General features: G+C 47.7%; 4 protein-coding genes across 4 annotated transcripts; 2 read left to right on the top strand and 2 right to left on the bottom strand.

Moving 5' to 3' along the window:
* Window positions 1-3,598: 3,598 nt before the first annotated feature.
* On the top strand, window positions 3,599-5,587 carry LOC149500260 (uncharacterized). The gene has a single exon (XM_089737312.1). The coding sequence runs from the start codon at window positions 3,599-3,601 to the stop codon at window positions 5,261-5,263; it is 1,665 nt and encodes a 554-aa protein (XP_089593438.1). The 3' UTR covers window positions 5,264-5,587.
* Window positions 5,402-9,157, top strand: LOC149500261 (uncharacterized). Its single transcript, XM_089737675.1, has one exon. It carries the CDS (start codon window positions 5,402-5,404, stop codon window positions 9,155-9,157), a length of 3,756 nt encoding a protein of 1,251 aa, XP_089593801.1.
* Window positions 9,158-9,806: 649 nt separating this feature from the next.
* Window positions 9,807-13,562, bottom strand: LOC149500262 (uncharacterized). The gene has a single exon (XM_089737676.1). The coding sequence runs from the start codon at window positions 13,560-13,562 to the stop codon at window positions 9,807-9,809; it is 3,756 nt and encodes a 1,251-aa protein (XP_089593802.1).
* A 138-nt stretch (window positions 13,563-13,700) lies between these two features.
* LOC149500263 (uncharacterized) lies at window positions 13,701-15,365 on the bottom strand. The gene has a single exon (XM_089737311.1). It carries the CDS (start codon window positions 15,363-15,365, stop codon window positions 13,701-13,703), a length of 1,665 nt encoding a protein of 554 aa, XP_089593437.1.
* Between the last annotated feature and the right edge of the window lie 1,664 nt (window positions 15,366-17,029).

Here is a 17,029-nt window from a genome sequence, read left to right on the forward strand (position 1 = left end):
AACTATAATACTAAATTGTGTATTTTCATGTGTTATTGTGTGTAATTATGTGTATGTATGTATTTTACTATTTTATACATAGGTATATTGAATTGTAGTATATGTATTCTATAATACTGAGATATTATTTTAAGGAAGATTTTTGTTTTGAGTTTGTTCTTTTTTTTTGTTTTGTTGTTGTTGTTTGTTATTTTTTTTGTCAATGCACCTACCATGCATTATCTCTGCACCACCCTATGGTCGACTGGAAGAGAATGCCCATGGCATTAAGTCCGCCTGTGTACAAGTTTTGTTTTGTGCATAAAGTATAAATAAATAAAAATAAATAATAATAGTAATAAAAGCTTTATTTCCCGAAAAGTTTACATTTAAAGCTAACAATTTTAAGTAGACACAAATAACTAAAAACATAACAAATTAAAACAAAATATAAAAAATAAAATCTACACTTATACTACAAAATGTCTATTGTCTCGGTTTGCCTTCTCTAAAAATTTTATTTTTTGTTCCAATTCTGTGACCTTGCTTTTAAGGTTATTATTTTCTTCCATTAATATTTTCATCTTTTCATCCAGGGCCTCTATAACATTTTTCGTTATTGCTGTTGTTAATGTTATTGTTTATTCATTAAACTTTTCGTTTATTTTGGAGAGTAAAATTTCCGTTTGTTTTTCTTTTTATTTTATTTATTTATAATTATTGTACACAAAAGAAAATACAATAAAAACAGATTTAAAGAATGTCTAAATACTACCTATGTACAAAGGCGAGCTTAACTCATTCATGAGTTTTCTTCCAGCAAACCATTAGCAGAGAGAAATACGATGTATAAGAGGGGAATAGTGTACAATATAAAAGGTATTATTAATTAAAGCCTGATTTTTAAACTAAGCTTAAAAAAAATCTAATATAAAATGAAAAATACATATAAATAAACATAAATAAAACATTAACTTAAATACAATTAAAGTGACAGGATATGTTTCTTCATTTAACTCTTAAAAACTTCTAGAGAGGAACTAGTACGAATAGGTTGAGGGAGAGAATTCCATAATCACACTGCTTGCATTGTGAAAGAGCCACTATAGCGACTAGAGCTGTGTATGGGAGTTTTTAAAGGAAGAGAAGTGGCTTGTCGACTAACTTTGCCGTCAAGAATCAGATATTCAAAGCGTTCACGGAGATAGATATGGGCATCGGGATTTTTCCATTTTAAATGTTGGGTAATTTTATTATAGATAATTAATAATAACAATTAGGATGGTATCACTTGTGATAAGATACCTTAGATAGTCTAATGCCCGTATCTTTAGACGTTTTGTAAAATAGTCCTCCACTCTTAACTCATCCGATGATGCTCGTGCATTCCTCCCAAACTCACTCGAGTTTGGTATTTTTAGTCGACCATTACAATATTCCTCAACTGTCCTCGAGTGAGGTAATAATGATGAAAATTTGATCAAGCTAGCATCAAACCCATAGAGTTATGTAGCCTATGGTCTTTGTTTAATGTCAAAGTCAAGCTGCCGCTGTCTGTTTGACACTAGAACACTGAACACTAGAAGCATTGAACTTGTTTGACGTTTTGGTTGCTGAGTTATTCGTAAATATGTGTGCGTGCGGTAAATCTGAAAGTGTATGATTTATTTTCTAACCTATTATTATTTTAGATTTCGGATCCGGCTTTGTATTTTTATTCGCCGCTTTTGTGTGATTTTGGTTGCATCGTGTTGTTGAAGTGCTTTTCCACAACCACCAGTTTATTATTATATAAATAAAACTTATAATTGCATTGACTTTATTTATCAGGTAGTAAGCAAAATATGACTTATGTAGGTAAATAAAATAAAGAGTTTCGTACCACGCTCTGCTACCAGAAATTGTTCGATTCGAACCCAGCGACCTCGTGGCAGCCTAGGGCTACGGAAACCAGCACGAGGTGCGCGTCGAATACGGCGCTGTTCGAAACCAATCCGTTAGTTTTTGAATTCTTACCACGGCAACACGGGTCGCGATTTGACGGTGCCGTCGCGATTTGACATCTGTCACTTTGTCTTGCTTCTCGAACGGGACGGTACCTGTATATTGACGGTCTACGCTAAAGTTGTGTATCATCGCTAATCCTTATCCATTCCTGCCCTATACCCTTCTCCCTAAGTGATACGGCGTGAGAAGACGAAGGCATCGGTTCCGGTGAGTGATTGCATGATATTTTGTTAAAATAGTACATACGGCGCCGCGAATCGCGGCACATGTTCGACGCGCACCTCGTGCTGGTTTCCGTAGCCCTAGGCTGCCACGAGGTCGCTGGGTTCGAATCGAACAGTTTCTGGTAGCAGAGCGTGGTTAGATTTGTGAAATCTATAGTAATTACCACGAATTGTAAAAATTTTTACGTCTAACCTCACTTAATTTTGTTACTAGTCAGCAGAAGTAGTGTAGGCATAGGGTTCGGTTCTGTTTAAACTATCATTCTGCTGACCTAGGTCAGGTCGTTTAGTGTGTTTCTATCCACCTGGTTAAGAAAATTAGTGAGTAGTAATAGTTAGTAATAGTAAGACTGATTTATTAGCTTCCACTGCGCATAGCTGACTAATTGTACGTGAGTTGGACAGCTGTGCTGGCTGAGTTTATGACCTAGCACACAGCTGCTACAGTGGTCAGCTATTTTCATACTATTACTACAGATTTATGTTAATTCTGCTCATCATAGCAGTAGATTACCACATCTATTTAAGCATAATTGTGTGTAACAATCTGAATGTTATTACAGTTTGGGTTTATAATTTATTATTAATTTGTGTATGATTGTAGCTCACTTCCTACTTATATTTTAGTATAATTGAGCTGCAACACATTTGTAATTGAATATAACTGGAGTACTTGTTGAACTTGTAGTAGTAGATTGCTGGTTGGGCCCTGTTTGGAGACTAGCTTAGTTATAGTCCAGAGGCCAACGGTGTATGAGTGTCATTTCAAAACTTATACCAGCAATTTGCTATTATATATATTTTTTGTTATTTGTTTTAATTTGTTCTAAATTTAAATTACTTGTTTGAATTTGTGGTAGTGGATTGCTGACTGTGGGCCCTGCTTGGTGACTGGCTTTGGTATAGTCCTGAGGCCATCAGTGTTTGAAAATTAATTCACAAATTTTTATCAGCAATTTGCTATCATATAATTAATTTTTAATTTTAATTTTGTTATTTGACTTACCCGTTGAACGGTGTGAATACTTTGTGATAGTAAATTGTTGATTGGGTCCTGTTTGGTGACTAGCTTCTAGTTATAGTCTAGAGGCCAGGTGCGCTTGAGTTTAGTTACAACTCAAAACCTGGTATCAGCAATTTTCTATCTTATAACTTTTAATTTTAAGTTTGTTCTTATTATTGGGGTGTCCTTGGTACAGTGGTGAGGTCTAGGTTACCTAAATACTTAGGAGTAGGAATATTTTGGTGGGCTCACTCGTACACTCCTTTAAATAATTCCTTTGTTTTTGTTTTGAATTTTTATTTTGATTTTTTTTTGATTTTTTTTTGATTTTTTTTTGAATTTTTTTTTTGATTTTTTTTTGTTCTGGTTGTAAACTGCAAGTAACATGTCGGTGTCCTACATTCGCGGGAAGGTGACTAGTGAGCTCCGATGGTTCGCATCAGCTCATGCTTTGGTTGACAGAACGGATAGGGATGCGGCATTGCTCGATAGGGCGTCTCAGGTGCACGAACGGTTGGAGGTAGTGTACGATCGGTTGTCTGACCTCGTTGCTTTGGGGTCCGAAGTGGAGAAGGAGGTGATCCATGCCATCGGTCTTGACGTGGACCAGTGTCAGGAGTACGCTGATGCCATTCTGCAACGGGTGGCCGATATTAAGAAGCAGTCGCCTTCCGGTGGTAATGGAGGTTCGGGAACTTCGTCAGGCGTCATATCACGCCTCCCCTCCATCGACCTGCCGATCTTCCACGGTGATCTGAACGAGTGGGTCGGCTTTATAAATTTGTTTGACAGCCTGGTCCATGGTCGGTCGGACTTGACTGCCTCTTATAAGATGGCTCAGCTTCGGGGTGCTCTGCGAGGTGAACCTGGTGAATTGGTGGCACACTTGCCTATCACCAACGACAATTATGCGGTCGCACGCCAGATCCTATTCGACCGATATCAAAATCAACGACGGTTGGTAGACGCTCAGCTGGCCAGGCTGTTTGCGATACCCAAACTTTCTCGGGCGTCCGATATCAGAACCGAGGTACTGAATCCAGTTACGGTGGCCACTAAGGCCTTGGGCAATCTGGGTCTACCAGTAGACCAATGGTCATATCTGCTCTTTTATATTGTTGCAGGTAGGCTGCCGGTTGAGGTGCTCACTCGCTTCGAGCAGCAGGACAACGCAGGTAGGGACGAACTGCCTACCCTGGCCAATCTGCTGGCATTTTTAGAAGCCGAAAGTCGCAGACACGAGATTATGCCACCACCCTCCTCCTCTGGGTCGCGTGTGCCGGCTTCCGGCCACGCCGTTTCGGTTGCTCAGAGGGGAGGGGGAGGGGATAAGAGGGGGCCGTCTCAACGACTGACTGCGCTCATGGCAGCGGTGGGAGGCCCACGGTGTGCCTTCTGTCATGAGAGCGGGCACGACGTAGCCGCCTGTCCGAGGTTCCGGTCGACGCGCATCAGGGGTAGACGCAACATCGTTGCCCAGCGGCGATGGTGCTTTTTTTGTTTTGGGCCGCACACGGCGAGCGTCTGTCCACAGCCACAATTGTGCCCTAATTGCGACGGTCGGCACCATGCCCTCCTGTGTCTGGAGTCTGCCGCCACTCCGAGGTCATCCGGACGCAGTCATCCAGCCTCGCCGACCGGTGAGCGCACCGGTCGTAGCCCTCGCCAATTCGGCGGCGTGGACCCTCGGGAAGAAGCTTCGCAGGGAGGAGCCGGGTTAGGTACTGCGGGCGGGTGCCAGCGGATGCCCACTAGCTACGCCGGGGTGGCCACGTTGTCCCCCCGTGCGGGGCCGTGTTCGCCTGCTGGATCGAGTAGCCCTGCTCACTTGTCTCCCCTTCCCTCAGAAGTACGGTTTTCCCCTCCGCTGAGGGAGCGGCCGACGCTGGAGCGACTCCCTCCAGTGTTTGGCCCGTTTGGCCATCGTACACGGAGGTATATGAGGCGAGACGGGAAACGAGGGCCTTATGTGGGAGCGTGGGATCCGCTGGCACGCTACGACCTTCCGTCGCGCGCCGACCGGGATAGCGGGGACCCGGGCCCCCGCTAGGAAATTGCCGCTCACTGCAGTGTTGCCCCAGCCCCAGAAGCTGTTTTACTTCCTACCGCTTCTGTTCGGGTGTTGGATTCGGATGGCAACACTGTGTTTGCTCGAGCTCTGTTGGATTCCGGCGCACAGGGCAGTATTATGTCGAGCAACCTTGCAGTACGGTTGGGCAATCCTATTTACAAGTCTTCTTATTCTATTCGTGGAGTGGGCAATGTTAGAATTTCGGACGTGATCGGTCACACTTCATTTATTTTCTCATCGAATCCCAACCCTCGCTTACAGTTTAGAGTCTCAGCTTTGGTGATGCCTGAGGTGATAGGTCGTCACCCTCCGGTGAAGGTAAACAGTTACATACGGTCATTGACTTCAGACTTACGGCTAGCGGACCCCAAGTTTGACACCCCGGGGCCAGTAGACGTACTACTTGGGGCGGATGTACTAGGGAAGCTGCTCCTGACTGGGAAGCGCGTTCTTCATGCGGAGGGTTTGGTTGCAATGGACACAAAATTAGGGCATGTATTGTTGGGTCCTGCGTTCCGGCCGGTCGCTGCGAGGAAATCGGACAATTTTCTGGTCGGGTCTACGCTTTCGGAAGTAGTCCAACGGTTTTGGGAACTAGAAGAACCTCCTACAGCTTATCGAGTTAACCCGGATGAGGAGGAATGTGAGCTGTTTTACCAGAATAATACGGGTCGTCTCTATTCGGGCCGGTTCTTGTTAAGACTTCCTTTTCGGGCGAATCGCCCACTGCTAGGCAGTTCGAGGAAGGCAGCAGAGACTAGACTTTTGTCAATGGAGAGACGCATGAGGCGCGACGCGGTGTTCCGGCAGAAATATGTAGAGTTTATGCGGGAGTATGAATCCTTAGGTCACATGTCGGTTTCCAAGGTAGATTGGAGTGCTACAGAGCACTGTTTCCTGCCTCATCATGCGGTTTTGAAAACTCCTAACGGGAAAATTAGGGTCGTGTTTGACGGTTCGGTCACGACCTCCTCCGGCGTCTCGTTAAATCAGTGTCTCCATTCGGGTCCAAAGCTGAACCGGGACATTTCAGACATACTGACGAGCTTCCGCCGGCACCAGATCGTTTTCGTGGCAGACATCCGTATGATGTTCAGGCAAACGGTGATTCATCCGGAGGATAGGCGGTATCAACTCATTCTCTGGCGTGAAAGCTCAGATGAGCCCATAAAAATTTATGAACTGAACACGAACACTTACGGGTTGCGGTCGAGTCCATATTTGGCGGTTCGTTCTTTGCGGGAGCTGGCAGTGAGGGAACGGTTGCACTACCCTCGTGCTGCGGACATTTTGGAACGGGACCTATATGTCGATGACGTATGTACGGGCGCCGACAGTGTCGAAGAGGCCTTATCACGCAAGGATGAACTGATCCGCCTTTTGAGCAGGGGCGGGTACGAGTTGAGAAAATGGCTGTCTAACTGTCCTGAGTTGTTGACTGGTTTGCCAACGGAGTTTCAACAGGATCCCCATCTTTTCGAGAATGTCGATAACCCTAACATGCTGTCGGTCCTAGGGATACAATATCGTCCGATTCAAGACGAATTTACCTATCGGGTGGAGTTGGAAAATCCAAAGGTATGGTCTAAGCGAACGGTGCTTTCCACAATTGCTCGAACCTTCGATCCAAACGGTTGGATCGCTCCTGTCACTTTTCTCTTGAAGTGCTTCATGCAGCGACTGTGGTCTGCTAACCTGTCATGGGACGAGGGGATTGCTGGTGACCTATTGAAGGATTGGTTGAACTTTTTCTCGTCTCTTCCTGATATTAACCACGTGTCAATACCTCGGAAGCTGGTTCCTGCGGGCAAATACAAGGCGTCTCTGCACGGGTTTTCGGATGCCTCGGAACGTGGATTCGCAGCTGCGGTATACTTGCGAACGGTTTCTTCAACTGGAAGGGTTGATATACGGTTGGTGTTAGCGAAGAGTAAGGTCGCTCCGCTTCGGACACGCATGACGATTCCGAAGCTCGAGTTGTCTGGTGCCGCTCTGTTGACTAGGTTGTTAAACCATACAGCTACTAGTTTACGGTCGGTTATTGATTTAGAAAACACTGTGTATGCTTGGACAGACAGCCAGATAGTGTTGTGCTGGTTGAAGGCTTCGGTTCATACACTTGAAGTTTTCGTGGCCAACCGTGTCTCCCAGATTCAAGGTTCTGAGGTCCCTCTAACCTGGAGACACGTGCCTGGTGAGCTCAATCCGGCGGACTGCGCTTCTCGGGGATGCTTAGCATCGGAAATAGTTGATCATCAGTTATGGTGGGGTCCCCAGTGGCTCACCATGAAGGCTTCTCAGTGGCCTCCCTCTCGCATAGAAGTTCCTCCAGGTCTCGTGGCTGCACCGGCGCAGTTCGAGGATCGAGGAGTGATTCAGGGGTTGGATTTGGATCTGCTCATCAACCGTTATAGCTCCTTGGACAAGCTGGTTAAGGTTACCGCCTGGATTTTGAGGTTTATTCGGAATTGTCGTTTGTCGGTGTCTCAACGCAATATGACACCTGTTGTGTGTCCCATCGAGCGGAAGAAGGCGCTGCTGAAATTAATTGAAGTTGTGCAAGCCACCAGCTTTCATTCAGAATTGAAGGCGCTAAGGACTGAGCGCCCTAAGCTTCGTGGAGCTATCGCTCGTCTTAGCCCCTTTGTAGACGGCCAGGGGTTGATTCGAGTGGGAGGTAGATTAAGTAACTCAAATTTACCTTATTCGGCGCGCCATCCTCTTTTACTTCCCAAGAAGAGCCAGTTAGTTGACCTGTTGGTGATGGATCGCCACATCGCAAATTCGCATTCCGGTTGCAATGCGTTGTTGGCATCCCTCCAGAGGGAATTTTGGATTCTGTCAGGGCGTCGTACGGTTCGGAGCGTCCTTTTCCGGTGTTTACCCTGTTATCGGCTTAAGGCGTCTACGATGCAGCCTCAGATGGGAGATCTGCCTCCAGACAGAGTGAAGAAGATGAGGCCGTTTTCTGGAGTTGGTACGGACTTCGCTGGGCCTTTCATGATCAAGGCTTCACGTTTGCGGAATGTTAGGTTAATTAAGGCTTATCTGTGCGTCTTTGTCTGCCTTTCAACCAAAGCTGTACATCTTGAAGTTGTTGCCGACCTTACAACTGAAGCCTTTATTGCGAGCTTGGATAGATTTGTGTCCCGTCGAGGCTTACCCGAATTGATACGCTCCGATAACGGCACGAATTTTGTAGGTGCGGACCGTTACTTGCGGGATGTAGTAAATTTCTTGAACAATAACCAGGTGGATATTGAAACGGCCCTCTCTCGTCGCGGTATTCGGTGGACCTTCAGTCCTCCAGGATGCCCCCACTGGGGTGGAATTTTCGAGGCAGTAGTAAAATCGGCTAAGACTCACTTGATGCGCGTGATAGGGCAAACCTCGCTCACCTTTGAGGAGTTAACTACGGTATTTTGTAAAATTGAAGCGGTACTTAATTCACGGCCGTTGTGCCCGCTCAGTTCAGACCCGAATGACTTGGAGTCGTTAACTCCAGGCCATTTCTTGATAGGACAGCCACTCAATGCGTTGCCGGAGTATCCCCTCTCGGATATCAAGCCTGGACGGTTGAGGCGATACCAGATGTTGCAGCAGATGTCCCAAGATTTCTGGAAACGTTGGTCCCTTGAGTATTTACATCTGCTCCAGCAGCGCTTTAAGTGGACGGATAGAACCAGTCCCCCTCACGTCGGTGACCTTGTGTTGGTTAAGGATGCTAACCTGCCGCCACTGCGTTGGCGTAGGGGGCGCATTGTTAATCTGTTTCCCGGTAAGGATGGGACCCCTCGGTCTGCAGAGGTTCTGGTCGGGGACTCGGTTCTCAAACGAGCGGTCACAACGTTGTCCCGGCTGCCAGTTGATTAGGGACAGGTAGGGGACCTGTCCGGGCGGGTGACTGTTCGAAACCAATCCGTTAGTTTTTGAATTCTTACCACGGCAACACGGGTCGCGATTTGACGGTGCCGTCGCGATTTGACATCTGTCACTTTGTCTTGCTTCTCGAACGGGACGGTACCTGTATATTGACGGTCTACGCTAAAGTTGTGTATCATCGCTAATCCTTATCCATTCCTGCCCTATACCCTTCTCCCTAAGTGATACGGCGTGAGAAGACGAAGGCATCGGTTCCGGTGAGTGATTGCATGATATTTTGTTAAAATAGTACATACGGCGCCGCGAATCGCGGCACATGTTCGACGCGCACCTCGTGCTGGTTTCCGTAGCCCTAGGCTGCCACGAGGTCGCTGGGTTCGAATCGAACAGTTTCTCTCACGCCGTATCACTTAGGGAGAAGGATATGGGGCAGGAATGGATAAGGATTAGCGATGATACACAACTTTAGCGTAGACCGTCAATATACAGGTACCGTCCCGTTCGAGAAGCAAGACAAAGTGACAGATGTCAAATCGCGACGGCACCGTCAAATCGCGACCCGTGTTGCCGTGGTAAGAATTCAAAAACTAACGGATTGGTTTCGAACAGTCACCCGCCCGGACAGGTCCCCTACCTGTCCCTAATCAACTGGCAGCCGGGACAACGTTGTGACCGCTCGTTTGAGAACCGAGTCCCCGACCAGAACCTCTGCAGACCGAGGGGTCCCATCCTTACCGGGAAACAGATTAACAATGCGCCCCCTACGCCAACGCAGTGGCGGCAGGTTAGCATCCTTAACCAACACAAGGTCACCGACGTGAGGGGGACTGGTTCTATCCGTCCACTTAAAGCGCTGCTGGAGCAGATGTAAATACTCAAGGGACCAACGTTTCCAGAAATCTTGGGACATCTGCTGCAACATCTGGTATCGCCTCAACCGTCCAGGCTTGATATCCGAGAGGGGATACTCCGGCAACGCATTGAGTGGCTGTCCTATCAAGAAATGGCCTGGAGTTAACGACTCCAAGTCATTCGGGTCTGAACTGAGCGGGCACAACGGCCGTGAATTAAGTACCGCTTCAATTTTACAAAATACCGTAGTTAACTCCTCAAAGGTGAGCGAGGTTTGCCCTATCACGCGCATCAAGTGAGTCTTAGCCGATTTTACTACTGCCTCGAAAATTCCACCCCAGTGGGGGCATCCTGGAGGACTGAAGGTCCACCGAATACCGCGACGAGAGAGGGCCGTTTCAATATCCACCTGGTTATTGTTCAAGAAATTTACTACATCCCGCAAGTAACGGTCCGCACCTACAAAATTCGTGCCGTTATCGGAGCGTATCAATTCGGGTAAGCCTCGACGGGACACAAATCTATCCAAGCTCGCAATAAAGGCTTCAGTTGTAAGGTCGGCAACAACTTCAAGATGTACAGCTTTGGTTGAAAGGCAGACAAAGACGCACAGATAAGCCTTAATTAACCTAACATTCCGCAAACGTGAAGCCTTGATCATGAAAGGCCCAGCGAAGTCCGTACCAACTCCAGAAAACGGCCTCATCTTCTTCACTCTGTCTGGAGGCAGATCTCCCATCTGAGGCTGCATCGTAGACGCCTTAAGCCGATAACAGGGTAAACACCGGAAAAGGACGCTCCGAACCGTACGACGCCCTGACAGAATCCAAAATTCCCTCTGGAGGGATGCCAACAACGCATTGCAACCGGAATGCGAATTTGCGATGTGGCGATCCATCACCAACAGGTCAACTAACTGGCTCTTCTTGGGAAGTAAAAGAGGATGGCGCGCCGAATAAGGTAAATTTGAGTTACTTAATCTACCTCCCACTCGAATCAACCCCTGGCCGTCTACAAAGGGGCTAAGACGAGCGATAGCTCCACGAAGCTTAGGGCGCTCAGTCCTTAGCGCCTTCAATTCTGAATGAAAGCTGGTGGCTTGCACAACTTCAATTAATTTCAGCAGCGCCTTCTTCCGCTCGATGGGACACACAACAGGTGTCATATTGCGTTGAGACACCGACAAACGACAATTCCGAATAAACCTCAAAATCCAGGCGGTAACCTTAACCAGCTTGTCCAAGGAGCTATAACGGTTGATGAGCAGATCCAAATCCAACCCCTGAATCACTCCTCGATCCTCGAACTGCGCCGGTGCAGCCACGAGACCTGGAGGAACTTCTATGCGAGAGGGAGGCCACTGAGAAGCCTTCATGGTGAGCCACTGGGGACCCCACCATAACTGATGATCAACTATTTCCGATGCTAAGCATCCCCGAGAAGCGCAGTCCGCCGGATTGAGCTCACCAGGCACGTGTCTCCAGGTTAGAGGGACCTCAGAACCTTGAATCTGGGAGACACGGTTGGCCACGAAAACTTCAAGTGTATGAACCGAAGCCTTCAACCAGCACAACACTATCTGGCTGTCTGTCCAAGCATACACAGTGTTTTCTAAATCAATAACCGACCGTAAACTAGTAGCTGTATGGTTTAACAACCTAGTCAACAGAGCGGCACCAGACAACTCGAGCTTCGGAATCGTCATGCGTGTCCGAAGCGGAGCGACCTTACTCTTCGCTAACACCAACCGTATATCAACCCTTCCAGTTGAAGAAACCGTTCGCAAGTATACCGCAGCTGCGAATCCACGTTCCGAGGCATCCGAAAACCCGTGCAGAGACGCCTTGTATTTGCCCGCAGGAACCAGCTTCCGAGGTATTGACACGTGGTTAATATCAGGAAGAGACGAGAAAAAGTTCAACCAATCCTTCAATAGGTCACCAGCAATCCCCTCGTCCCATGACAGGTTAGCAGACCACAGTCGCTGCATGAAGCACTTCAAGAGAAAAGTGACAGGAGCGATCCAACCGTTTGGATCGAAGGTTCGAGCAATTGTGGAAAGCACCGTTCGCTTAGACCATACCTTTGGATTTTCCAACTCCACCCGATAGGTAAATTCGTCTTGAATCGGACGATATTGTATCCCTAGGACCGACAGCATGTTAGGGTTATCGACATTCTCGAAAAGATGGGGATCCTGTTGAAACTCCGTTGGCAAACCAGTCAACAACTCAGGACAGTTAGACAGCCATTTTCTCAACTCGTACCCGCCCCTGCTCAAAAGGCGGATCAGTTCATCCTTGCGTGATAAGGCCTCTTCGACACTGTCGGCGCCCGTACATACGTCATCGACATATAGGTCCCGTTCCAAAATGTCCGCAGCACGAGGGTAGTGCAACCGTTCCCTCACTGCCAGCTCCCGCAAAGAACGAACCGCCAAATATGGACTCGACCGCAACCCGTAAGTGTTCGTGTTCAGTTCATAAATTTTTATGGGCTCATCTGAGCTTTCACGCCAGAGAATGAGTTGATACCGCCTATCCTCCGGATGAATCACCGTTTGCCTGAACATCATACGGATGTCTGCCACGAAAACGATCTGGTGCCGGCGGAAGCTCGTCAGTATGTCTGAAATGTCCCGGTTCAGCTTTGGACCCGAATGGAGACACTGATTTAACGAGACGCCGGAGGAGGTCGTGACCGAACCGTCAAACACGACCCTAATTTTCCCGTTAGGAGTTTTCAAAACCGCATGATGAGGCAGGAAACAGTGCTCTGTAGCACTCCAATCTACCTTGGAAACCGACATGTGACCTAAGGATTCATACTCCCGCATAAACTCTACATATTTCTGCCGGAACACCGCGTCGCGCCTCATGCGTCTCTCCATTGACAAAAGTCTAGTCTCTGCTGCCTTCCTCGAACTGCCTAGCAGTGGGCGATTCGCCCGAAAAGGAAGTCTTAACAAGAACCGGCCCGAATAGAGACGACCCGTATTATTCTGGTAAAACAGCTCACATTCCTCCTCATCCGGGTTAACTCGATAAGCTGTAGGAGGTTCTTCTAGTTCCCAAAACCGTTGGACTACTTCCGAAAGCGTAGACCCGACCAGAAAATTGTCCGATTTCCTCGCAGCGACCGGCCGGAACGCAGGACCCAACAATACATGCCCTAATTTTGTGTCCATTGCAACCAAACCCTCCGCATGAAGAACGCGCTTCCCAGTCAGGAGCAGCTTCCCTAGTACATCCGCCCCAAGTAGTACGTCTACTGGCCCCGGGGTGTCAAACTTGGGGTCCGCTAGCCGTAAGTCTGAAGTCAATGACCGTATGTAACTGTTTACCTTCACCGGAGGGTGACGACCTATCACCTCAGGCATCACCAAAGCTGAGACTCTAAACTGTAAGCGAGGGTTGGGATTCGATGAGAAAATAAATGAAGTGTGACCGATCACGTCCGAAATTCTAACATTGCCCACTCCACGAATAGAATAAGAAGACTTGTAAATAGGATTGCCCAACCGTACTGCAAGGTTGCTCGACATAATACTGCCCTGTGCGCCGGAATCCAACAGAGCTCGAGCAAACACAGTGTTGCCATCCGAATCCAACACCCGAACAGAAGCGGTAGGAAGTAAAACAGCTTCTGGGGCTGGGGCAACACTGCAGTGAGCGGCAATTTCCTAGCGGGGGCCCGGGTCCCCGCTATCCCGGTCGGCGCGCAACGGAAGGTCGTAGCGTGCCAGCGGATCCCACGCTCCCACATAAGGCCCTCGTTTCCCGTCTCGCCTCATATACCTCCGTGTACGATGGCCAAACGGGCCAAACACTGGAGGGAGTCGCTCCAGCGTCGGCCGCTCCCTCAGCGGAGGGGAAAACCGTACTTCTGAGGGAAGGGGAGACAAGTGAGCAGGGCTACTCGATCCAGCAGGCGAACACGGCCCCGCACGGGGGGACAACGTGGCCACCCCGGCGTAGCTAGTGGGCATCCGCTGGCACCCGCCCGCAGTACCTAACCCGGCTCCTCCCTGCGAAGCTTCTTCCCGAGGGTCCACGCCGCCGAATTGGCGAGGGCTACGACCGGTGCGCTCACCGGTCGGCGAGGCTGGATGACTGCGTCCGGATGACCTCGGAGTGGCGGCAGACTCCAGACACAGGAGGGCATGGTGCCGACCGTCGCAATTAGGGCACAATTGTGGCTGTGGACAGACGCTCGCCGTGTGCGGCCCAAAACAAAAAAAGCACCATCGCCGCTGGGCAACGATGTTGCGTCTACCCCTGATGCGCGTCGACCGGAACCTCGGACAGGCGGCTACGTCGTGCCCGCTCTCATGACAGAAGGCACACCGTGGGCCTCCCACCGCTGCCATGAGCGCAGTCAGTCGTTGAGACGGCCCCCTCTTATCCCCTCCCCCTCCCCTCTGAGCAACCGAAACGGCGTGGCCGGAAGCCGGCACACGCGACCCAGAGGAGGAGGGTGGTGGCATAATCTCGTGTCTGCGACTTTCGGCTTCTAAAAATGCCAGCAGATTGGCCAGGGTAGGCAGTTCGTCCCTACCTGCGTTGTCCTGCTGCTCGAAGCGAGTGAGCACCTCAACCGGCAGCCTACCTGCAACAATATAAAAGAGCAGATATGACCATTGGTCTACTGGTAGACCCAGATTGCCCAAGGCCTTAGTGGCCACCGTAACTGGATTCAGTACCTCGGTTCTGATATCGGACGCCCGAGAAAGTTTGGGTATCGCAAACAGCCTGGCCAGCTGAGCGTCTACCAACCGTCGTTGATTTTGATATCGGTCGAATAGGATCTGGCGTGCGACCGCATAATTGTCGTTGGTGATAGGCAAGTGTGCCACCAATTCACCAGGTTCACCTCGCAGAGCACCCCGAAGCTGAGCCATCTTATAAGAGGCAGTCAAGTCCGACCGACCATGGACCAGGCTGTCAAACAAATTTATAAAGCCGACCCACTCGTTCAGATCACCGTGGAAGATCGGCAGGTCGATGGAGGGGAGGCGTGATATGACGCCTGACGAAGTTCCCGAACCTCCATTACCACCGGAAGGCGACTGCTTCTTAATATCGGCCACCCGTTGCAGAATGGCATCAGCGTACTCCTGACACTGGTCCACGTCAAGACCGATGGCATGGATCACCTCCTTCTCCACTTCGGACCCCAAAGCAACGAGGTCAGACAACCGATCGTACACTACCTCCAACCGTTCGTGCACCTGAGACGCCCTATCGAGCAATGCCGCATCCCTATCCGTTCTGTCAACCAAAGCATGAGCTGATGCGAACCATCGGAGCTCACTAGTCACCTTCCCGCGAATGTAGGACACCGACATGTTACTTGCAGTTTACAACCAGAACAAAAAAAAATCAAAAAAAATTCAAAAAAAAATCAAAAAAAAAATCAAAAAAAAATCAAAATAAAAATTCAAAACAAAAACAAAGGAATTATTTAAAGGAGTGTACGAGTGAGCCCACCAAAATATTCCTACTCCTAAGTATTTAGGTAACCTAGACCTCACCACTGTACCAAGGACACCCCAACAATAAGAACAAACTTAAAATTAAAAGTTATAAGATAGAAAATTGCTGATACCAGGTTTTGAGTTGTAACTAAACTCAAGCGCACCTGGCCTCTAGACTATAACTAGAAGCTAGTCACCAAACAGGACCCAATCAACAATTTACTATCACAAAGTATTCACACCGTTCAACGGGTAAGTCAAATAACAAAATTAAAATTAAAAATTAATTATATGATAGCAAATTGCTGATAAAAATTTGTGAATTAATTTTCAAACACTGATGGCCTCAGGACTATACCAAAGCCAGTCACCAAGCAGGGCCCACAGTCAGCAATCCACTACCACAAATTCAAACAAGTAATTTAAATTTAGAACAAATTAAAACAAATAACAAAAAATATATATAATAGCAAATTGCTGGTATAAGTTTTGAAATGACACTCATACACCGTTGGCCTCTGGACTATAACTAAGCTAGTCTCCAAACAGGGCCCAACCAGCAATCTACTACTACAAGTTCAACAAGTACTCCAGTTATATTCAATTACAAATGTGTTGCAGCTCAATTATACTAAAATATAAGTAGGAAGTGAGCTACAATCATACACAAATTAATAATAAATTATAAACCCAAACTGTAATAACATTCAGATTGTTACACACAATTATGCTTAAATAGATGTGGTAATCTACTGCTATGATGAGCAGAATTAACATAAATCTGTAGTAATAGTATGAAAATAGCTGACCACTGTAGCAGCTGTGTGCTAGGTCATAAACTCAGCCAGCACAGCTGTCCAACTCACGTACAATTAGTCAGCTATGCGCAGTGGAAGCTAATAAATCAGTCTTACTATTACTAACTATTACTACTCACTAATTTTCTTAACCAGGTGGATAGAAACACACTAAACGACCTGACCTAGGTCAGCAGAATGATAGTTTAAACAGAACCGAACCCTATGCCTACACTACTTCTGCTGACTAGTAACAAAATTAAGTGAGGTTAGACGTAAAAATTTTTACAATTCGTGGTAATTACTATAGATTTCACAAATCTAACCACGCTCTGCTACCAGAAATTGTTCGATTCGAACCCAGCGACCTCGTGGCAGCCTAGGGCTACGGAAACCAGCACGAGGTGCGCGTCGAACATGTGCCGCGATTCGCGGCGCCGTATGTACTATTTTAACAAAATATCATGCAATCACTCACCGGAACCGATGCCTTCGTCTTCTCACGCCGTATCACTTAGGGAGAAGGGTATGGGGCAGGAATGGATAAGGATTAGCGATGATACACAACTTTAGCGTAGACCGTCAATATACAGGTACCGTCCCGTTCGAGAAGCAAGACAAAGTGACAGATGTCAAATCGCGACGGCACCGTCAAATCGCGACCCGTGTTGCCGTGGTAAGAATTCAAAAACTAACGGATTGGTTTCGAACAAAATGTCTAACCTCGAACTATATACT

The sequence above is a fragment of the Bombyx mandarina genome, chromosome 23, assembly GCF_030267445.1.
Source record: "Bombyx mandarina strain Sakado chromosome 23, ASM3026744v2".
NCBI classification, from domain to species: domain Eukaryota; kingdom Metazoa; phylum Arthropoda; class Insecta; order Lepidoptera; family Bombycidae; genus Bombyx; species Bombyx mandarina.

Coding starts and splice junctions, on each gene's coding strand:
- LOC149500260 (XM_089737312.1), top strand. CDS start 3,599: ATGTCGGTGTCCTACATTCGCGGGAAGGTGACTAGTGAGCTCCGATGG.
- LOC149500261 (XM_089737675.1), top strand. CDS start 5,402: ATGTCGAGCAACCTTGCAGTACGGTTGGGCAATCCTATTTACAAGTCT.
- LOC149500262 (XM_089737676.1), bottom strand. CDS start 13,562: ATGTCGAGCAACCTTGCAGTACGGTTGGGCAATCCTATTTACAAGTCT.
- LOC149500263 (XM_089737311.1), bottom strand. CDS start 15,365: ATGTCGGTGTCCTACATTCGCGGGAAGGTGACTAGTGAGCTCCGATGG.